We start from the raw sequence: 24228 nt of genomic DNA on the forward strand, positions 1-24228 counted from the left end.
AGATACATATTGTGTGCTCTGGAACTTGTTGCCTAATTACATGGTCTGCTAGTGGTTGGTACATGTGTACACTGATTGGTGGTTGTATCTGGTGTTTCTATTGGATTAGGGTTGATGCCCTCATTGGTTAGGTATTTGAGGGTTCTTATTGGTTTCTGGGTCTGTGAATCAATCATTGTAGGGTTGGGACTAGGGCTAGGGTTAGGATTTCAATTGGAAGTAGGGACTAGGGCTTCCTATGTTATTGCTTGTTGGGAGTAGGGTGGGACTAGGGCTAGAGTTAGACCTTTAATTGGAAGTAGCGACTAGGGCTTCTGGTGTGATTGGTTGCTCGACTAGTTTTGGGACTAAGAGTAGGGTTAGGCTTTCTATTGGAAGTAGGGACTAGGGCTACCTGTGCCATTGGTTGCTTGGACTTGGGTTGGGACTACTGGTAGAGCTAGGGTCTTTATTGGACGTAGAGATCAGGGTTTTTGAACTGATTGGGTGCTTGGACTAGGGCTAAGATTGGCTGTAAGGTCCTAGTCTCCTATTGGTTCTAGATTTTAGGGCTAGTGTTGTGATTGGATAGTGTTAGGGCTAAGGTTCCCATTGGCTGAAGGGGTCATCTGATTACTAGGGCTATAAGAGGTCAGGCTTAGGGCGTCTCAGCCCGGGCGTCAAGGCTAAGGGTGGAGAGGGCAAGGGCAGTTGCCTGTTTGATCCTGTTTAAAAAAGTGGTCGGGAGTAGGGCCAGAAATTATGCCCTTTTTCTCATTTAGCAATACCCAGCCCACACCATCCACATCCACAATCAGAGCAACACACTCACACCAAATGTACACCATGCACAACACTATGCACAGAGTAATGTACCAGCATGCACCACAATATATAAGCAATTGTTTTCACTATAGATATGTACCTATCTTTGTGTATTACTTTGTATAAACATGTAAAATAATATTATGTTAGTAGAAAAATCATAATAAATAAATAAAAATCTTTGGTCTACATGTACATACTTCCATTGTACATCTATGTACCTTCCATGTACTTGGATCTGTGTGTCTGTTACTTTTCTCCTGAAAAAGCATATCCAATGCACTACCCTATTTCTCATCCTGTGCCTCTATCAATATCTTTAATCTACATATACTTACCTCCTTTATGTATCTATATACTTTCAATTTAATTATGGATCTATATATTTATCACTTTCTTCTAATTTAGCATTTCCAATGCACTATCCTTTTTCTCAGCCTATACTTCGCTCAATATATCTTCTAGCCCAACCTTCTGACTCATCTCAAACTTCTTTCTACTACTCCTTCCAATGCACTACCCTAACTCTCATCCTATACATCTATCAATACATCCTCTACATCCACTCTCTCGTTTATACCAAACCCCATATCACTACTATGATCACCAAAATAACCCTTTCTAAACTCTCTCCTACTCTACCCCTCCTTGTATCATCTGACACCTCTTTTTACTATACCGATCCCCTAAAACAAACCTTTCTAAACTCTTCCATCTGACTCCTCCCCTCCAAAACTCCTTTTTACTCATCCAAAAGCCTCCTCCTACTGCTAAGACCTAAAAACAAATCCTTCACTCTTTTATCCCTCCACTATCCTTTTCAATCAAAATTAACAGACTACCATGTTCACTTCTCAAATTCCATATTCAACTATACTAATATACTACCCAAATAACTGAATAACATATCCACTACTCAAATTACTTCATATTTATACTATACTAATTTTCAACACTAATCCTTTATGGGTTCTGGAGTGGCGTGCTACTCGCCAGAAAAGCGCTTCGACACCCATCAGGGGAACAAGTGCTATATGAATGCAAATCTTTCTTCCCCTTTTATCCCTCCTCTATTCTTCTCACTCCAAGTAACTGAATAATATCCACCACTGAAATTACTTCATATTTCACCATATTAATTCACCACTAATCCTTTATAGGCTTCCTGAATAGCGTGCGTCAACAAGCGATAAATAAATACAAACCTTTGTCCTCCTCTATCCTTCCGCTATCACTCCAAATCCAAATAACTGACTAACCTATCCACCACTTAAAATGTACTTGCATGTTTCACTATACTAATTCAATACTAATCCTCTATGGGTCCTGGAGTAGCGTCTACTCGCCGAAAAAGCGCTTTGATGCCTCATCAGGGGTAGTAAGCACTAAATAAATGCAATTACAATACAATACAATATGTGATAGAATTTTTGACAATTATTTTTTTTCTTGTTCACACGCAGGGCGATTAACTGATCTGCTCAGAGTCACAGAGGTGTAATGCTGAGAACTAACAAGCGTTAGCAAAACCAATAGGTCCTGCCTTTAAAACTATTGGCTTTGCCGTTGTCTTTTGTTCATGCTGTACAGCATAGGCATTGATTTATTGCCATGCTTTATAGCAGTGTGGCTAAAAATTATAATAAAATAGGGACTTTGATGCATCCAGCGGTAACACACTTTTGAAGAAGAAAAAACGAGTATTATCCCAGGCTGCATCATAGCACTTTTTCTAATTCTTTTTAGCCACACACCAAAACATTTGTACTGCTGTAGAGCATGGCTGCAAAACACTGCTAAAGCCAATAGCTCTCATTCGTGTGATCTATTGGTTTTGCCAGTGCTTGTTTTTCATTTTAGTTTCTGTTCAAGCCATGTCAGTCACTTCTCCTATCCTCTAAGCTGTCATGGAAGGCAGTACTGTACCGTGCCACTTAGGCCTGTAGTCTGTCGGTTCACACCATGGGTTTGGAATACATAGGTGGCAAGAATGGATCACCTTTCTACCAAAGAATACTCATTGGCTGTCTAATAAGCATGTAATGCATCAAATGTGCAATTTTTGTATTTACTCAAATGAAATTTTTTAAGGTGCAAAGAATCCCTACTTTTGCAGCAAGGAAAATCGATATAACATGGAAAAAATCAAATTAAAGGAAGAAGACGTAATCTCGCTGTATCTTGGTGTCTCTTCTCAACTGAAAACTTTGGAGTGCTACGGGCTTACGTGTTTTGCAGATGCACTCCTGTTGTCATGCAAGGTACACATACTGACTGAGATCTAACAAGTAACTAGCAGAAACATACATTTATCTAAAAAGATTTCCAAGATCCTGAGATCATGTCATTTGGTAGCCAAACTATGCCTCCCAAGAAAATTAAAACATTTTCTTCAGTGGTCCTTTTTGCTGCTTATGAAGTGCGTTATCTTTAAAGCTATAAGTCACATATTGATGACATAATTGCCTCTATCTATGAACATTCCAACCCAATAACGCTTAGGTAACAAACTAGACGCTAAGAACGCTTGACTCCTCCGAGTCAAGTTCCAGAGATAATGTTTCCCTTTGAAGTCTGACTCCTAAAGTAAAAGATTAATAACTATTTATCTGGACTGGCAATCCAAGCAGGCGCCCTTACTGAAAACAAGAGATACATGGAGAAAAAAAACACTTTCTCTTATTGTGACTCTTTCATGCTCTGATGCAGAGTTGGAATAAAAGGCAGGGGGCAAGAAAACTGCAGCTCATCAGCCCTACTGTGGGTGACTTCCCCCTGATTAATGAGTTACGGCTGAAAGGCCATCCGTCTTTGTCACGTCTTCCCCCGGCTTCTATTGCCTGATTTGGCCCTGCAGAGGGAGAGGCTGACACACACTGTTTGCTTGACCCTTATTGTGAAATAGTTATATTAGAAAGGCTGCAAAGCTTGCTTTACATGTTGTTGTGACTGTTTCACGTTGACATGCATGCCTTCAATTCATTGGCGCCATGTAAATATGCAGTCTTGACATGGCGATGTAGCTCACTTAATGCTCTAAAACATATTCCTCCACAGGGCTGGAGAAAGATAACAAGCATTAGAAATGCAATAGGTCTCGCAGCATTAGAGTTAGTGCTTTTAGAATTGTTTATGGGTTTTTTTGTAAATCTTTAGCATGAGGTTGAGGGTGAGTGAGGGTGAGTGAGGGTGAGGGGTTGAGGGTGAGTGAGGGTGAGGCTGAGGGGTTGAGGGTGAGGGTGAGTGAGGGTGAGTGAGGGGTTGAGGGTGAGGGGTTGAGGGTGAGTGAGGGTGAGGGGTTGAGGGTGGGTGAGGGGTTGAGGGTGAGTGAGGGTGAGGGTGAGTGAGGGTGAGGGTGAGTGAGGGTGAGGGTGAGTGAGGGTGGGTGAGTGTGAGTGAGGGTGAGTGTGAGTGAGGGTGGGTGAGTGTGGGTGAGTGTGGGTGAGGGTGAGGGATTGAGGGTGAGTGAGGGTGAGGGGTTGAGGGTGAGTGAGGGTGAGGGGTTGAGGGTGAATGAGGGTGAGGGGTTGAGGGTGAGGGGTTGAGGGTGAGTGGGGGTGAGTGAGGGTGAGGGGTTGAGGGTGAGTGAGGGTGAAGGTGAGTGAGGGTGAGTGAGGGTGGGTGAGTGAGGGTGAGTGTGGGTGAGTGTGGGTGAGTGAGGGTGAGGGATTGAGGGTGAGGGGTTGAGGGTGGGTGAGGGGTTGAGGGTGAGTGAGGGTGAGGGGTTGAGGGTGAGTGGGGGTGAGTGAGGGTGAGGGGTTGAGGGTGAGTGAGGGTGAGGGGTTGAGGGTGAGTGAGGATGAGGGGTTGAGGGTGAGTGAGGATGAGGGGTTGAGGGTGGGTGAGGGTGAGTGAGGGTGAGTGTGAGTGAGGGTGAGTGAGGGTGAGGGTGAGTGTTAGAGGGTGAGAATCATTTGAATGGATTTCATACCACTTCTCATTTTAGAGAGCTGCAACGAGACTGAAACGTATTAACCCGCAAATGTCCCATGCCGCCCTTGTTGACGCTGCTGGCTCTTGATGGTAGCTGATGTCGATTTAACAAGGAGCTGTGGTTTCTCATTGTGCATCGGTACTTGGCCGCATGTGGTATGGCCTCGTAGGTGCTAGGAATGCCAAAGCATTCAAAATGAGGTTGCACTCCTCTAGATCAGCAGTTAGCACAGGCTCACAAATTGCTGCATGTATGGGATGTGTAGGAAGGCTAATAGGGTATAGGCTTCAATCTGGGAATGGGGAATCCAAAAGCGTTACTTCTATTAAATCGCAAAATGATGGCTTTAAAGAGGAGACGTCTACTTCAAGACTTTAGACTAGCGTGATGCACCCCGTTGGGTGGTTGGAAAATGACACGAAACATACTAGATCACTGGTTCACACTTCTCCATAAGCAGTGCTCTTCGCTATGCTTGGAAGACGATCAGAGTAAAGAAACAATGTCAAATATGACCCTGCACCCACTGTCATTTAAGCAAAGTTAGCTTCTTCAAATTTGTAGAGTGGGAAAGTTAAGACTGCCCAACTGCAGAAAAGGTTGCCAGCTTTAGAAGGTAGAAAATCTGGGCCATTTTCGCAAGTTTTTCAAAAACTGGTAAATGGTTCGCAAGTACTGAAGACAAGCCGGAGGGAAGAGAGGGGAGGGGGGAGGAGAAATGCGACACGGCGGGAAGGGGAGGGGGCGGAACGGGGGAGGGGGCATCGACAGGCGAGACCTAATAAAAACCTAATAATAAAAATTATATGTTAAAAAAATACTGAACTGTCTGAACAAGTACATTCGCTTCAGCAGAGAATGGGGGGCCCTTCACTACTGACTTGGGTTTGAGCTCTGGGTTGGATTCGAGTGCCTGGAGAAGAGATGCCTCTCCATGACAGCTCAAGGCCCACATCCAACAGTGGGAGTGTTTACCGCTGTTCTCGTCTAACCCTCTCTTTCATTGAAAGATGGATGCAGGCCCGCCTTTCACATTACGGATCTGCTGCTTGATCGGATTACCAGCCCAGGCTTGTACACAATTACAAGCGGCCTCGAACATTGTTCTGACATAAAAACGTTACCAGTGATTCAATACTTTCGGACTGTTACACATTTACAATTATGCAATCAGCTCCGATATAAATAAAAAAAAGTAATAAATCAAAACTCAGCACCACTACCGAGTCATAACGCGGTCTTTCCATATCATACCGTATGATGTTAAAGCGAAAAATGTATTTTTAAGAGGTCTCCGCTTTCTAAAGAAACCCTCCGGCTGAAAGCAATTAATCATACATTCGGTTATCTAAATGTTAATCAAAACCGTATCTTTCAAAGAGTGTACGCTCAGGATCACAGGCGGCCTCAGCACAGAAAAGGAGAGGGCGGGTCGGCATGACAGCTGCTGGTATCATGCACCCAGATGACCCAGTTAACACAAGCTGGAGGGAAGAGAGGGGAGGGGGGAGGAGAAGTGCGACAGGGGAAAAGAGGGGAGGGGGGAGGAGAGCGAAAGGATCGGAGACACGGCGGGTAAAATAAACAAAAAAAAAGCCGGAGGGAAGAGAGGGGAGGGGGGAGGAGAAATGCGACACGGCGGGAAGGGGAGGGGGCGGAGCGGGTCAAATAAACAAAAAACAAGCTGGAGGGAAGAGAGGGGAGGGGGGAGGAGAAGTGCGACAGGGGAAATGCGAGACGGCGGGAAGACGGACATGCACGCGCCCGTGACTTTTAAGGTCAATGCGCATGCGCATAAGCTTAATGCGCATGCGCATTGACCTTAAAAGTCACGGGCACTGCAAGGAATCGCCACGATTCCTTGCAGTGCAGATAAAGAGTGGATAACTCGCAATACTCTCGCCTTGCTCGATGCGCATGCGCATCGACAGGCGAGACCTAAAAACAAATCTCTCTTTTTCGACAGTTTCACTATCACTAACATAGTCGCTAACAGGAAAATTCAGCAGCCCTCCACCATCTCTCTATCCTCCCTCCCGTCCAACCGAACCCTCTCTGCTTATGCAACTTTGAAGACAGTTCATGTTTCTGCACTAAGCACAGTCAACACCCAGAGTCGGCCTGAGCCAGAAAAGTGGCCCCAGTTAGCAAATTAGATAGCTAAAAAGTGACACATTTTGCACATTGGTCTTTTTTTTTTTTTAACTTGGAAAGACATGCTGTATACGTGTTTTGCAATGTAAGGAAGACTTCATGGATTTGAGCTTGATGCATGCAATGTTTATTTTTAATAACAGGAAAATCACCAGCAAAACACTGGCCCACTGGCCCACCAGACCACAAGACCGATTCACAAACGTCCAAAAGAACTTCCCACACAGTCAATGCCCACATTCTTCTGACGCGTCCAAGAACATTTGTGTTGCTTCTGCAGGGTTTTGTTTAACCATTAACTACCCCAGTGCTCACTGTGCCAGGAAGTTCATATGCTCTTAGTACCTCAGATGAGACCAATTATCTGCTATGTTTCGTTTGGATGGTATCATGCCTGTTTTAGGAGTATGTTAAGTACTCTTGTCTAGGTACTGGGTGTTGGTGCTGAATCACACAAGGACGTTTACTAGCACATAAAAGTGAGACTTAAGAGTGTCAAAAGGTAAGTGGAACGCGATCAGTTATGTAACACATGATGGGGCCCCCCTGTAGAATGTGACGAGAAGCCCTGGAGTCTCCCATACTTCATAGACATTTACTGATCTTGGGCCCAGTGGGGCCCCCTGAATAAATGGTCCTGCCCCCCCCCCCCCCCCCAGCACAGGGCTATAGGAGCCTGCATTACACCCCTGAACCTCATTAATTATGGTTTACATACATTGTTTCGCTTGTATTGCAGCATTGGCTCGTCACCTGTGGTGAAGCTCATTTTCCTGCGTGTAGGTGCACTACATGCATGCCTGGTTTTTACACATTTCTGCTCTGGGGTTTTGGTTAACTTTCCACACTATTTTGAGTCATAAAACAGCTTCGCGAGTTGACTGCCCACTACACAGATCTGTGTGTAACCTGTAGGTAATTGGTTTGCACCTGGGTAAGACTGGCTCAGCCATTCATCTTGATGCATTTAATAACATTAGAACCATATAAATCTGCAATAGCAAATTCCTGCCCAAAGACAAAATGTATTTGTGACTGTCCTGTACTTATGATGAATGAGTAATAGTGCTTTAAAAGTGCTGAATTAACGGTATCTTCAATGCTGGATGCAGTTAGTAGATTCTCCGCCAAAAGGAGAAACGACTAGGCAGAAAAAAACTGAACTATTGCTTTTAATCTCATGTAACAACGAGATGCATTAAAATGAGGAATCTAGTTTCACCACAAGTACCTGGAGGATGAAGAACTTTCCCTCCTCAATGTATTGAGGTGAAAGAGTGATGGAGCCAAGCAAACAGCGATGTTGGTGGGAGTCATCTGGTTTTCTTCGACGCAAGCAACCACATCCCTGAGGAAGACGAGAAGGGTCATAAGAGCCTCTCGGTTTTCATCTGGCAAGAGAAGGATGGCCGCCTGGACTGCATAGAATTGTTGGTCTTTTGGCATATCTGAAAACAAAGAACATGTGAATCATCATGTCATTTCGTAAATGTCAGTAATAATGGTAACGAGTAACAACTGTGCTTCTCGATTAGATATTGGGTCCATCATTTCTATCTGTACCGTCAATAGAGTACACTCTTGGATAAGCCGAGAGAATTCACCAGGCACAAACGAGGAAAAGCATTAAAATATGTTTCAACATTAACAAAAGATAAAAATGTTTAGCGATCAGATTTCCTGCTATAACCCACAAAACTCCCACACACAGCAATGGTTACCATGGGCTCTCCCAGCTGCACGGCTGTCCGAGCCTTCGAGCTCTTACCGCACACAGCTGTCTAGCTGGCTGCTCCACAAATGCGGACCAAGGAAAATCTTCATGACGATGAACATCACATTTTTATGTCCTGCTTTAATGCAGTCAGTCACAACAGACTGATAAGCGCCTCAAAAGTATGAAAACTATCTTCACAAATACTTTTGCCAGCCTAAAAATGTTACTGGGTTGCTACATACGTGTTTCTACTGGTCAAACAATTGATTGGCAACTAGAAGGGAAAATGTGTTAAGAAGCCTCATTTACTTCTCAGACCATTACCCAATTCAGTATCCATTTATTCCCTCGTTATTTTTAGAAATATATTTTCAAATTGTGATGGTTAATACAGCAATTAATTGTAATGTTCTATTTAAGAGACAGAAAAAAGTTGTAAAGATCGAAATGATCCACTGTCTTCAGATTACGTACCCAAATTTTAACAGATAAGGCAAGGGCACACCGGCCTCTTTGGGGACATTTGTAAGTATGCTATTGTGGACATGGGGTCCTCAATGTGGATATTTTCAGCCCCCATTCCAGCTCTAGACCTAATCACGAATTGGGCTCAAACACCCATAGCACCCGAATCCTTATTAGGTGTTATGCGCAAACTGCCCACTCGTGCCTTTTTACATGCATGATTTTCACAGATAAAATCTGGAGCAAATACAACATATATTCGGGCTCAAGTATGTTGGGACAGGGGATTATATGAGCAATTAGCAAGCTATTCCCCATTATAAGGTCTGAAACGAATAATGCTTCAGTAATTACACACTACTAAAAAAATGTATCTGTTACATACACTGGTAGATGTGTAGGAAGGATTCACACAGCTTCGTTGTGAAGATGGGCTCAGGAAGGTCCCGGAAGTACTGTTTGACCATATCTGCTACATCAAACGCAGACTGTCCTTCATAGCTGGCACCAGTTGGATCAAGTTCATTCATCTCCCTTAGAGACTGGATGCGGGACTTGACTCCAGACTTCCGAAAAAGGCCAACCTGTTAAAGAAAGAAACAAAAAACATGGAACTTGCTACAAGTTACAAAAAGAGAATGGATTTACATAGATTTTGAAAGAAAGGGTGTGTGAGAATAAACATTTAAGATGTTTAATTGTAAGCAAACCGTATGCATGATGATATACAGAAGAGCCATAGAGATCTCCATAAAAGTAATTTGCAATCTACTGTGATAGACGAGACAGGTCCAGTGCATGTATGATAAAAGTCTTAGGCAAAATAATGTTTTGCCATCTGGGGACTCCTTTCCCCCTAGTAACAAGACATTTTCATAGTTCATTTGATGCAATATGGTGCACCTTTGTGGTCATTTGCCATTGCATCATATGACGCCTGCCTATAACGAACTTAGGGGCATATTATCAAGAAACGGCGTTAAAGTTGTCGCAGCTTTAGCGGCAGGAAACTGCTGCTAAAGCGGCGATAATGGGCTTGATAATATGCCCTTGTGAATTCCCATAGAAGCCTATGTTCTGGTGTGAACATGGGCTTCTATTGGAATTCTCAAGGGCATATTATCAAGCCCATTATCGCCGTTTTAGCAGTAGTTTCCTTCCGCTAAAGCGTCGATAATTTAAAGCCGTTCTTGATAATATGCCCCTTAATGTAGTACGGTCCATGGAATGAGACACAAAGAGTGATACTGGGAGTTTTAATAAGCCCACATTCACTTGCCAACTGAGTACCCACTGACTATGCCATTCTAGAGGCCTTTGTTTTATATATATTCCTTGCAAATGAAATTGGCTACTTGTTCTTGCAATATAACACCTGTGCCATACATTTCGTCCAAACGGGAACACGGCCCGTGAGGGAGGACACGCTATACACCGCACTTGGTATTGAAAGAGTTTTGGCGTCCTCATTACTGGCAATAGTCGCACCCGACTGGAGGCTCTTGAGTGATTGATTAGACACTCGCTTTTCTGGTTCCAGAGCTTCTCCTTGGAACCACTCGGACTGCAACATTGTAAAGATATTGGAAGTTTCCTCTCACGCTCATCACATATCGGGTGTGGAGACCAGTTTCTAGAATTGCCTTATTGATGGTCACGGGCCCGGCTGGGTCGGAATGATCACCAGCTGTGCGACCTACTAGTGTTTATACAGCCCTATGAGCCGTGAGGATTCACAATAGCGATGAAACATGTGTCGGCTGGCTGTTTGACTTAATAAAGGACTCCAATGGACAACTCTCCCTCTGGAGATTCCTAGATACCTTCTGTTGCTCTGTTTTTTGTACAGAATCGTTATTTGTTAACAAATGTGTTACTGTTTTGAGTGCATTGGGTAACCCCGTTATTTATGCCTTAAGCCTGGCCTGAAAGTAACGCGTGCAAATTGAAGTTCATCAAAAATGCCCTACAAGGTTAGGGTGATTGTGCTGATGGAAAAGGTGAGTGTCCCCTTTTTGACTCAATTGTTTTAATAGGAACTGGGAGAATATGCGTTGCAAACTACTATACCTTCTCAAAGTGCTGTTATTTCTAGGGACACTCTCGGTATAGGGAATAAATAGATTTAGCAAAACTTTTTGTTGCTGCAAAGTCACGCTGAGGGATGCAAAGCAATGCAAAGTCTTGATAGGGTATGTACATATCAGCGCAAAACTTTTTGGGGGCACCATAACTGCTTTTTTTGCCCAGTAGCTTTTTGCACTGCTTTGCACTACTTTGGTTCAAGCGGGCATCCATGTAAGAGGTTTTCCAGCACAGCCACACATGGTTTTTGATGTAAAGAATGTGTCTTCTATCAAAACGAAACAGCATCTTGAGGCATGTGCAAAGTTTGAGAAATATTATTTCTCCAAACATTTCACACTTTGCATGTGTGAAGCACAGTATAGCACACATGTAATGTGTGAAATGTTTTAAAGTGTGTCCAGCCATAAGAGTATGTACTGGAAGGACACCTTTTGTACCACAACATAAAGTTATGTGAGTGCCACCTAATATAGGTTTTCTCCTGCATGGCTAACCTTCAAATACAAAATTCTATTCTATGATATTTGTTTATCTAAATTTCACACATTGGATGATGTGTGCTCTACAGTGCTGCACAAAAGCAATGTGTTTCATGTAACAAAAACATTTATCCTACTTTACTCAAGGAAGCATTTTTATTTTTTACCCAAATCCTTGTCTAACAATATTTGTAGACAGGGCTTTGCGTAAAAATCCTTATGTGGTTGCACTGAGATGCTCACATACCACACATGGGAAGTCCCCTTCAGGCAAAGTAGTAGAAAGCAGTGCAAAGCTCTATTTGCGCTACGAAAAGGGTAATTGTTCTGACACAAAACCATTTTGCACTGGAAAGTAAATAGCATGTTAAAACAGTGCTGTTTGTGTCACTTATATTGTTATACTTGGTCTTTGTCAAAAATAAAAAAAACTCAAACTTTAAGTTGTTGTCTCTGACATTTACAATTAGAATTTATGCAAAAAAAATGAAATAAGTGGACACATTCTGGTTCAAAGTCCATACCTGGTCTAGGAAGTGAATTCGCAAGTACTCCATAGCACGAAGGATGCCCTTTGGAATCGGACATCCTGTTCTTTGGACGTTTAGAAGAAATGGAACGCCAAATACATATTTGTCCTTATAGTCTGGAGCTTTTATTTTTCTGATAAACTTGGGAACAGTCCTACAAATCAAAAGGTAAACTGTAAGTCAGAAAACTTTAGAGCCAGTAGAATTAAGAATATCAAATTGTAGCAAAGGATGGTATATGTTTCGACTTACAAACCAACAAGTGCCAGCTCTTCTTAAAATATGATATATTGTCAGGTTGTGAATATTTGATCCATCAGATTGTTAGGTTAGGTTTGCATCCTATACCAAACCACATGAATTACGATAGAGCATTTACAGTCTCACTTTCTGGTGGAAAGACGTCCAGTGAACAGGGAGTAGAGGAAGCGTATGGTTTCAGAGAATGGAATGATAGAAGGGACAAAATAGTTTCGGTTCTATGGGGAGTTTTCTCTTTGGTAGGGGCTAAGGGGCCTTAGACTGCCTAGCACATGCAATTTTTGTTCTGCTCCAACACTATGAAGATCAGGACAGAATTCTTTAAATGGTATCTTCTATCTAATAAAAACGTTTACTTGCCCTACTTTTTGGGCCCTTCCTGGTTACTCCTTTGAGGGTTTTCAGTGCCAGAGAGAAGTTAATGGTTTTAAGAGCATCCGTAGAACACCGAGGTTCTGCCTCTTCCATTGTCTGGTATTCATCACTTCTGTTATACCCAGCTACCTCCCTTCCATGAAAAAGTAGGCTAAGCTAATAGGTTGAGTCAAAGGTCAGTGGATCCTTGCTTTATAATGTTTACCACGGTATGGACATTTCTCCCCAGTTGCTGCCAGTAAGGTAATTAAGCCGCTTGCAGGATCTCAGCTAGTTTAAAAAAAACACTAGGATCAGTAAGGAATGGTCATATGGTGGAGGGAATGTTTTTTTTCTTCATTTTTTCGGTGGAAGCTCTGTTTATGGCCCGTATTTATTTCAATTGGTGCTAGCTGGCGATACTGGCACACAAATAAATGAGGACCTCTATTTCAACTGCACTTCGATTGCTTATTAGTACCTTCTAAGCTATCATATAGTGCAAATGGGGATTATGGTACCTTCGATCAAACTACTTTCATGTGGACCTTAACACTACATCCCCATCACACTACAACTTGGTGAGTGGATGCACGTTCATAACAAGCATTTGCAATGCAATAAGTCTCGCATTAGGAAACTTTGAGCTATTGGTATTGTAAATGACAAATTTAGTATTTATGTGTTGGTTTTGAAAATAGCTAAATTAACAGCTTTGTCATTTACAATTCCAGTAGTTTTAACTTTCTCAAATGTGACACCTATAGCATTTGTAATGCAATATGTGTTGTATTTACATGAATTAGATGTATTGATATTACAAATAACAATGGCTTTTTAAATAATTAATACTTGAATAAAAGTTATTGTAATGTATAATAGCAATAGATTAAACTTTTGTAAATAACTTTTGTGAAGATTATGTTCAGTGTATTTTATTGTGACGATAATCCAAGAACAGAAGTGAAATATTAACATCTTTTTGTGACATTTGTAAAAAGCTTGAAACATTGAGAGAACATATTTGAACCAGTTGTTGAATGGTTGCACAGATTGATCCTGTGGTGGCGCTGAGTGATGTTGTGGTGGGGACGAGTAATGCTGTGGCGTTCAGTGATGCTGTAGTAGCGCATAGTGATGTTGTTGTGCCTCTGAGTGATGCTGTGGTGGTGCGGAGTGATGCTGTGGTGATGCGATAGATAGAGTGAGTGCGATAGATAGATAGAGGGAGGGCGATAGCTAGAGTGACGGAGGGCGATAGAGGGAGGGCGATAGATAGAGGGAGGGCGATAGAGTGAGAGAGGGCAATAGATAGAGTGAGGGAGGGCCATAGATAGATAGATTGAGTGAGGGAGGGCGATAGATAGATAGATAGATAGATAGATAGATAGATAGATAGATAGATAGATAGATAGATAGATAGATAGATATGTAGATAGAGTGAGGGCGATAGAGTGAGTGAGGGCAGTAGAGTGAAGGCGGTAGAGTGGTAGTGCGAGGGCGGTAGAGTGAGGGTGGTAGAGTGGTAAAGTGAGGGCGGTAGAGTGGTAGAGTGAGGGCGGTAGAGTGGTAGAGTGAGGGCGGTAGAATGGTAGAGTGAGGGCGGTTATGTGAGGGGGTGAGGGCAGTAGAGTGGTAGAGTGAGGGCGGTAGAGTGGTAGAGTGAGTGCAGTAGAGTAAGGGCGTGAGGGTGGTAGAGTGTTAGAGTGAGAGCGGTAGAGTGAGGGCGGTAGAGCGGTAGATTGGTAGAGTGAGGGCAGTAGAGTGAGGGTGGTAGTCTGGTAGAGTGAGGGCAGTAGAATGGTAGAGTGAGGGTGGTAGAGTGAAAGCAGTAGAGTGGTAGAGTGAGGGCAGTAGAGTGAGGGCGGTAAAGTGGTAGAGTGAGGGCGGTAGAGTGGTAGAGTGAGGGTGGTAGATTGGTAGAGTGAGGGCAGTAGAGTGGTAGAGTGAGGGCGGTAGAGTGAGGGTGGTAGACTGAGGGCGGTAGAGTGGTAGAGTGAGGGCAGTAGAGTGAGGGTGGTAGAGTGGTAGAGTGAGGCGGTAGAGAGGGCAGCAGAGTGAGGCGGTAGAGTGGTAGAGTGAGGGAGGTAGAGTGGTAGAGTGAGGGCGATAGAGTGAGTGAGGGTGATAGAGTGAGTGAGGGCGATAGAGTGAGTGAGGGCGGTAGAGTGAGTGAGGGCGGTAGAGTGGTAGAGTGAGGGCGGTAGAGTGAGGGGGTGAGGGCAGTAGAGTGGTAGAGTGAGGGCGGTAGAGTGGTAGAGTGAGGGTGGTAGAGTGAGGGCAGTAAAGTGAGGGCGGTAGAGTGGAAGAGTGAGGGCAGTAGAGTGAGGGTGGTAGAGTGGTAGAGTGAGGGCGGTAGAGTGGTAGAGTGAAAGTGGTAGAGTGAGGACGGTAGAGTGAGGGCAGTAGAGTGGGAGAGTGAGGGCGGTAGAGTGAGGGCGGTAGAGTGGTGGAGTGAGGGCGGTAGAGTGAGGGCGGTAGAGTGAGGGCAGTAGAGTGGTAGAGTGAGGGCAGTAGAGTGGTAAAGTGAGGGTGGTAGAGTGAGGGCGGTAGAGTGGTAGAGTGTGTACGGTAGAGTGAGGGCGGTAGAGTGGTAGAGTGAGGGCGGTAGAGTGAGGGCAGTAGAGTGAGGGCGGTAGAATGGAAGAATGAGGGCAGTAGAGTGAGGGCGGTAGAGTGGTAGAGTGAGGGCGGAAGAGTGAGGGCGGTAGAGTGAAAGCGGTAGAGTGAGGGCGGTAGAGTGAGGGCGGTAGAGTGAGGGCAGTAGAGTGGTAGAGTGAGAGCGGTAGAGTGGTAGAGTGAGGGCGGTAGAGTGAGGGCGGTAGAGTGGTAGAGTTAGGGCGGTGGAGTGAGGGCGGTAGAGTGGTTGAGTGAGGGCGGTAGAGTGAGGGCAGTAGAGTGGTAGAGTGAGGGCAGTAGAGTGGTAGAGTGAGGGCAGTAGAGTGGTAGAGTGAGGGCGGTAGAGTGGTAGAGTGAGGGCGGTAGATTGGTAGAGTGAGGGCGGTAGAGTGAGGGTGGTAAAGTGAGGGCGGTAGAGTGAGAGTGGTAGAGTGAGGGCGGTAGAGTGAGGGTGGTAGAGTGGTAGAGTGAGAGCCGTAGAGTTGTAGAGTGAGGGTGGTAGAGTGGGGGCGGTAGAGTGGTAGAGTGAGGGCGGTAGAGTGGTAGAATGAGGGTGGTAGAGTGAGGGCGGTAGAGTGGTAGAGTGAGGGCGGTAGAGTGAGGGCAGTAGAGTGGTAGAGTGAGGGCAGTAGAGTGAGGGCGGTAGAGTGGTAGAGTGAGGGCGGTAGAGCGGTAGAGTGAGGGCGGTAGAACAGTAGAGTGAGGGTGGTAGAGTGGTAGAGTGAGGGCGGTAGAGTGGTAGAGTGAGGGCGGTAGAGTGGTAGAGTGAGGGCGGTAGAGTGAGGGCGGTAGAGTGAGGGCAGTAGAGTGAGAGCGGTAGAGTGAGGGCGGTAGAGCAGTAGAGGGAGGGCGGTAGAGTTGTAGAGTGAGGGCAGAAGAGTGAGAGTGGTAGAGTGAGGGCAGTAGAGTGACAACGGTAGAGTGAGGGTGGTAGAGTGAGGGCGGTAGAGCAGTAGAGTGAGGGCAGTAGAGTGGTAGAGTGAGGGCGGTAGAGTGAGGGCGGAAGAGTGAGGGCGGTAGAGTGAGAGCGGTAGAGTGAGAGCGGTAGAGCGATAGAATGAGGGCGGTAGAGCAGTAGAGGGAGGGCGGTAGAGTGGTAGATTGAGGGCGGTAGAGCAGTACAGTGAGGGCGGTAGAGTGAGGGCGGTAGAGTTGTAGAGTGAGGGTGGTAGAGTGAGGGCGGTAGAGTGGTAGAGTGAGGGCGGTAGAGTGAGGGCGGTAGAGTGGTAGAGTGAGGGCGGTAGAGTGAGGGCGGTAGAGTGACACATGCGGGAGAAGGAAGACTTGTTAGGAGAGTGTGATGAGGGAACAAACAAGAGGACACGAGTGTGCAGAAAAAAATACTATTTTGCACTGGCTCGTTTGGGTAAAGCTCCTGAATACCATCTGGTGCATGTGCGCTGTGTATGACTCGTAAGTAAGCAAAGATTCTGCATTGCCTGTAGCCCAGTACTGAACCAACCCCTGCAACTGCTGCTTAATTCCCTGCAATTGCATGCAGATGTGCCAGGGCACTCCAAAAACAAGCTCTGGCATTGCGCGGAGGGGGGCGGGGGAGCGGCTTCCTTTGAAGTCTGATTGGGGTGGGAGCGGCTTCCTTTGAAGTCTGATGCAGAGGCATGGTGTGGGATGTGGCTGACTCTGTGTATGCGCCTGCCTCACATGAACTGTACGCGATCCGCAGTTGGGTAGACATTTCGGAAGCTTTACTAAAAATCTCGCCTATCATCCCTACGGGATGGAATAGGCTAGACCTAAACATGGGTGGGTGATTTACAAACATTTCCTTTCCTAACCAAACTAACTGCTGCACTTTCAATCGGCGTTCAGCTGCTGCTGCTGTGTAACTTGTGACAATGCACTGAAAACAAAAGGCAATATGGGCGGTATTCTGTGTGATGTGCGACTTATTTGCCCTAAAAAGGGGAAATCAAATGTACCTACTAACCAGTTAAGGAACTACAGCACTAAATAGGTAAGGCCCAAATTGCCCAAAATGTTTGTTTGTAAAAGGCATGGTTTCCACATTTTGAAGGAACTAGACAAATGGATTATTCCATTTGACATGACCAGCTGAGGCATGAGCGGTTTTCATAAATCAAATGGATGGCTTTACAATATCGTGAGATGTTGCTGCCACACCTCCCACTATGAAGATAAGATTCTTGACCAGCATGCAACACTTCCTTTCCACATGGAAGAGTTTATAAGCTACATGTCAATTTATTTCTCAGCATGAATATCACTTCCACTGCTGGTAGCAGACGTGCTTTTCAAATGGGGCAGCATATATATATCCAACTGAGAATTCTCGGCGGGATGTGACTACTTTCTTTGACTTTAGACTGGATAACTTGAAAGCTAATGTTTAATTAACCTCATATTATTTGGTGGGTATGGAATTATCCAGGCTTCCACAGAGTCACATATTTGTGGGGTTCCACTACCGTCATTGCTTCTAGGGCCTTTTTTCTTCCTTCCAAATGTGGTTGACTGTGTCTATGTGAGTGCGTGACTGGAAAGGACCTGACAGAACCTGGGTTACCAACCATAATAGTGGGGCTTTAAAGCAACCCAAGGATGCCAAAAACACAATGGTGTCTTCATTCCTCCAATGTTTCACGGACCCAGAACTCCATGGTGATCAAGACCCAAACATGTATGCAATGCAGCAAGTAATGTTGCTTTCTGTGCTGTGCTTTGTGGGTGTGCAAGGGAACGGAAGCAAACAGAACAGTGCCATATCTTTTAATATGTGGCGTTGTTTTGCTGTCTTTCTGCTCTGGCAACTTTGCGCTAACATGAGCCAGCTCATTCTCCCTTACGCCACAGTGCAGGTGCGTCTGTGTTGTGGTAAGCATAGTTTGTGCACGAAAACTATGCTTTAAAGCATTCCCCTTCGTATGTGTCCTGTAGAATGCAGCACATATGCAAAGAAGGAAAACAGGAGACATTTAAATATTTCTCATCGTTATGCCTGCCAAGAGAAGCAGGATTTGGGGCAAATCACTGTCCACAATTCTTTGCAGCTCGGGATTTGCATCAGAACCCATGGATGGTTGCTTGGGAATGCCTATGCACCACCTATGGAACACCCCTTGACACAAACTAAAGCAAGGCAGTGCGTTGCTCAGTGTGTATTACTTTTGGTTCAAATCCATCGCAAATCGTAATTTGTCTTGGACTGTAAATCCCAACCTAAATGTTTTCGACAGGTGTGTGTTAAAAAAGTAACACAAATATGTAGCACAGTTTGTATAAATCTGGGCTCAAATGTTGGTATAGATGCCTGGCTTCCAAGCAAAGCTGGTGAGAGCGCAAGAAGAGAAAGTCTGTGGTCAGTAAATTGCAGAAAGGAAGGGGGCTAAAGAGGTTGCTTAGATGATGTATTTCTTCGGGGCACTGGTGGCATCAGGATTTTGGTGCTTTAAGTCAGGTTGGGCCACCAAAGTTAAACCAGATAGGAGTAAAAAGACAAGAACTCTGTGAAATACCTGTCCTGAAAGAGGTCGAAATGCAAAGAAGGTGGAAGCTAGGTATCGTTTTGTTTGTGTTCCTCTTTTTTCCTCCTCATCCTGAGCTACGTGGCCATCTTGTAAAAGCATCACTTGCTTACTACAGCTTTGTGTAATGGCATTGGCTTGAGTGGCACCTGCTTTGACCATGAGCATAGAAGGTGTAGTTTAACTCATTAGCACAGCTACCTACGAGGCTGCATATATTTCAGTGGCAAAAGTTGTGGAGAACAATGTCTTAAGAGTAAAGGGCAAGCCAGTGAGTCAATCAGGAGTCCCAAGTCAACTAGAAAGACTTGACCAAAAAAAAGAGTGAACAGAGCAACCTCATCCCCAAGACGACACAACAAATATACGTGCAAGAGTAAGCTGGTTTAGTAACTGGCACATCAGAAAAGAGAATTTCAGGAATTATATGGAGTTGCGCAGTAGCCAAGATATCCCCAAAGTCGCTGGAAGTTCGTTCGTGCAGATGATGTGAAAGAAATAAAAAGATGGCAATCAACCTATGAGTGCCGCGTTATACAGGGATGATCTGTGGAAGGAAAATATGACCAGGATCTTTGGATTAGGAGTGAGGAATAACTTGAACTTCTATTAATATTTGGTCGATCTTGAGTGGACCTTCCTGAACAAGTGTTTGTTGCTAGCCCATGGGGGACGTCTGACTTTGTGAAATAACTTTATGGTAAGCTGCAGGAGCCGAAAGGGAAGGATCTTGTGCTCCTTTTTATATTGATCTCTCACTTCCAACTTTCACTATCTTGCTACAATACTAAGCATGTTGTTTAAGGCTAGGAGTAATGCAGAAAATATATATATTTACAATGATTAAAAAAACACTGCAGGTAGCAGAATACTGTTTGGGGGGCTATGACAGACATTTTTGAAGAGTAATACGTTCTAATTTTATAAAATGGACTCGGCAAATTTCATAAGAGGTTTTCGAAGTACTATTAAAGTAGAACTGAAGAACAGGACATGATATTGCAAGTTTCCTCTTAGTCCTTGGGGTTGGAAATGAAGAGGACTCCCTCTCCCAAGTGACCTCTTCCATGTTCCATGTTCTTGTACAAGACTATTGTTGCAACATGGGAAACCTCATATGCGTGGACTGTGGTTTCTTTCTGGTGTTCACCAAATCCTGGCATAACCGATTATGGAATGATTGTCGGTGGTCATTTACTCCCTTCTAACTGTTCGGCCGTACCATGCTCTCTTTGTATAAACAAAAATGAGAGTGAGCATAACTATCATTCGGGGATTGTAATATTGCCAAACGCAGACTTCTAGGTTTATGGTTTCTCCTTGAGACTATAGTGCATTTTTGCCCATGCTGAAGCCAAGCCAAGACAGAAAACATGATCTTTGGGTCAACATGTAAATATGCATGCCTTCTTTCCAGCGTATTTACAATGTTGTATTTCAGGCCACACAATAAGTTCCGCACCTACAAGCATTTCTATTTGCCTTTGATTCAGTCATTAAAAGCCATAAATGTACTTATGTACTCAATAACAGTTTATTTATTTTAAAAACTGCCAGAGAATGTGTTTTTTTCCAGGGATTGTGCAATTGCAGAGATGCCTGAACAAGTTTAAAGATTGTCAGGGAAACCACTACAGAGAAAGGTTGTTGCAAAGAAAAACTATTTATGTTCACTGCAAGGAAGAGGAAAACTGTTAAAAAGTATTTTGATATTACGTATTTAAAGAAATATTAACAATAAGTAGATCTACATGCCCCAAAAGAATAGGATATGGTCTAGTGTTAAAGATGAGGTCAGGGCTGCGATTTAGGGTAAGAGACAGGCTAAGGCTTAGGTTTAGAGTTATGGTTAGTCTTGCATTAGGGTTCACTTGGGATTAAGGGTTAATGCATGGTTAGAAAACGGCAGAAGTGATATATTTTCATTTGAAAGAAATTCATTGAAACAGTTATATTTAAGAGTCCTCACATTGAGTCACAATTTATTGTTGTTTTCTCTATAGTGGTACATCGGTATGTGTTATATTTCTGTTACCCATTCTGCATTGAGACTTAGATCTCTTTCTCGAGAAACTAACACGGATACATGTCGTTTTATATATTCTTAGTTTTCCAAACTATAGGAGGGCAAAATAACCAGTGAAGGCCCTGACAATTATATGGAAGTTTAAGAACATGCAGTCGTATTACCAGTTCCATCCTTGCTTGCTGGAAGGTGAGTATTTGTCCATCAAAGCAGTAAGTTTTAACAAAGCAAGCTTCTGTATCCGGTTTACTTGAGCCGCTGACTGGCTGTCAATCTGCATCAAGAGGTTTTCCAAATGTGTATATTGCTCATCAGCCCAGTCTTGCCTGATGATACACGTAGAAAAAAATGCATAAGTGTCAACTGTTAATAAAACAAACATGCTTTTCTTTCTACAAAAGTGGTTACTCTACTTCGATTATTATCGTAATTAAGCATTCTAGATTAAGATTTTAAATATTGGGGAGACATATAACGAACCTTTTGGAAAGTGTTTGTGATGATTCCGTTCCAGAAATGGTAATACAAGGGAGTGGCGGCGAATCAGCATCATTATCATTCCCACAAATATTGTCCATATCACCAATTGGGATCCTTTCAGACTGCTTTTTCAAATGTTTTTTTATTTTAAGATGTACATCTTTTGGGGACGATGGACACGGTGACGTTGAATCATTGGCAAAGTCTGAGTCACCATCATCAGAAAACTTCTCTGACCATTGGTTGACCAACTTCCGAAGTCCATTCACATGCTCCATAACATTGTCAAGTTCAGAGAAAACATTGTCGTCATCATCATCATTTCCATCATCCCCATCATCTCCATCATCATCATCCCCACCTTCATCTTCTCCTGTTGACTCCATTGCATTAAAATGGAGTGGGATGTTTGGTACATTGTCATATATACTCAGTCGATTATCCAACAAAGAAAGAGGGGTTGGGGGTGCATCTGGGTCCTTACTACTGGCAGATCGCATCCGGTTTCGTCTGCAACCATGAAAACTTCCAGTTCTCCAGTTTACGGAGGTGTTGTCAATTGGAGACAAAATACTGTTTGTAAGTGCTTTGGGAAAAGTCCCAGGCTTATGGCCATGGGGTATTTGAAATATCTGATTCTCATGAAGGTTTTTTTGGTTCTTTAAGTTTTGCTCAGATACATCATTCCAAATGGAGAGCTTGGTAGGGTCAAAGTCTTCCGCATATATTCCAGCTCTTTTAGCGTGGCTTCTGACTCGGATGACTGGGCTCGGCGTACTCACAGTGCTACTATTTTCTGACTGGCTACTGCTGCTACAGGTCTGAGGTGTGTAAGAAAAATGCCTTTTAACCTGACTTTCAGGAAGATCAGAAATGTTTACACAATTGAGGTTCTTCAACTTGTCGTCATCTAGTCCTTCAAGGAGAACAGGGGTACTTATAATGGGTTTGCCCTTCAATTGAGCATCCCTTTTCAACCCGGAGCTCTTTAAGCGTAACTTCTCCATTTTCTTCAACAGACTCTTTCCTTTTTTATTTGGTGGTTTGTCCAAAAGTTTGTCTTCACTTATGATATTTAGGATATCACTGTGAGATGGCGAGCAGCTAAAAGTTGAGTCTGGTGAAGCCAGTTTCGTAGAGGAGCACCGGGACGAGCTCCTGCTGGTCTCTAGGTCTTCAAATGTCTTAGGAAAGTTGGCACTGTAGCTGTCCCCACTGCTCGAACTGTGAAGTGAAGATACATCATGCTTTTCTCTGCAATCTGAGAATGATAACTCGTCTTGGTCAACACTTTTGGATCTTGGGCTGTCTGGAGCAGATAAACTGGAATTTTCTTCTAAAGGGAATCCCTCAACACTCTCTAGTCGCGACCATCTTTGACTGTGTCTCTCGTACGCCCATTTGTTGCTTATGGCACATGGTTCATCCTCTTCAGATTCATCACTCTGAAAAAGGTGATACTAAGAGTGAATATAACAATCAGGTATTGTATTTATCATTGCTGCTGTATTTACTAATGAAAATGGTTATTTTTCAGTTTTAAACATATTAATAAAATGTCAGACATATTTGCAGAAATACAATTACATTATTAATGATTCCTGTAGTAGACGTTCAGTTCTTATTTCTCCCTTAAAAAGTCAACACTGTAATATTGTTGCATGGCATCTTATTCACTTCTTTTCCCTAAACATATGTTATGTCTTTAGCAGTTTGAATGCTTAACTGTCTATGGCTCTAATTTATTTACGGGTAATGTATTTGCTCCATGTGCTCACAGAGGACTGTAGCGAATATTTAACATAGTCTTATTTTGTTAGGAGCAAAGTTCAGAACACTATGTAGAAAATATCTTCACTATGTAGATGAATTTTCAATACAATTTATGCTGTTCCCAGCTACTGCTAGCTGCCAAAGTAGAAGTCCTGCCTCCACAGAAGGCCGCACTCAACAGTCTACCTTAACTACACATTTTTTACTTGGTTTTTAAAGAGAAGTTCTGTTTTTATGCTCACTCTATTCCATTCCACGAACTTTCCGAGTTTGGGTAAGTGTGTCCCCTCTGTTTGCACGACACCGTGTGTTAGAATAAATGTATACTTTTCCCAGGTATGTTTAGAACCGCGTCTCTTTTGTAGACAAATGACCACTTCTATGTACTTATTTGTGTGTTCTTTATTTATCATCCACTTGAACAAAAACATTTCTTTGAGGTATATCAACATGAACTGATTCACAGTATAAATCCTTTATCTGTGTTCCCAATCCCCAAATCAGTTCAGGCATATCAGTTCAGGCCTCTCAGTAACACAAGGAAGGTTAGACGCCTACTCTTCGGTGCACTGTTTTAAAACTGCTTCTATTTTGTTTTTAACTCGAAACTTGTTTTAAACATTTAATTTGTTTTATTCATTTAACTCAATGCTGCTTCTGTCCATTTGCTATTTTACACAACCATCAGCTGCTTGGTACTGTCCCCGGTCCGCCGCTGCGTGTGCCGATTGAGCGGAGGGACGAGGTATTGTCAGTCCTTCCTCTGGCAACATTTCAGAGGTCAGCATTCTAGTTGTTTCTGATCTCTCCCGCCCACTCCCACGGCTCCTCATAAGGAGGCGTGCAGTCTGGTCGCACTGCCTTTCAGTAACACAAGGAAGGTTAGATGCCTACTTTTCGTCGCACTGTTTTAAAATAGCTTCTATTTTGTTTTTAACTCGTTTTAAACATTTCATTAGTTTTATTCATTTAACTCACTGCTGCTTTTGTCCATGTGCTATTTTGCACAACCTTCAGCTGCTTTGTACTGTCCCCGGTCCG

General features: G+C 43.6%; 1 protein-coding gene across 2 annotated transcripts in view; it reads right to left on the bottom strand.

Moving 5' to 3' along the window:
- The window catches only part of LOC147702835 (rho GTPase-activating protein 7-like), an 892173-nt gene that overhangs the window by 36601 nt on the left and 831344 nt on the right, over positions 1–24228 (bottom strand). For both annotated transcript variants that reach the window (XM_086931414.1, XM_086931415.1), the window contains exons 5-9: positions 21415–22859; positions 21099–21260; positions 12166–12325; positions 9460–9658; positions 8124–8340 (exon numbers count right to left, since the gene is read on the bottom strand). In XM_086931414.1, coding sequence (XP_086787540.1) covers positions 8124–8340; positions 9460–9658; positions 12166–12325; positions 21099–21260; positions 21415–22859 — 2183 coding nt within the window. The remainder of the gene's footprint in view (positions 1–8123; positions 8341–9459; positions 9659–12165; positions 12326–21098; positions 21261–21414; positions 22860–24228) is intronic.

The sequence above is a fragment of the Lissotriton vulgaris genome, chromosome 7 (assembly GCF_964263255.1).
Source record: "Lissotriton vulgaris chromosome 7, aLisVul1.2, whole genome shotgun sequence".
NCBI lineage: Eukaryota > Metazoa > Chordata > Amphibia > Caudata > Salamandridae > Lissotriton > Lissotriton vulgaris.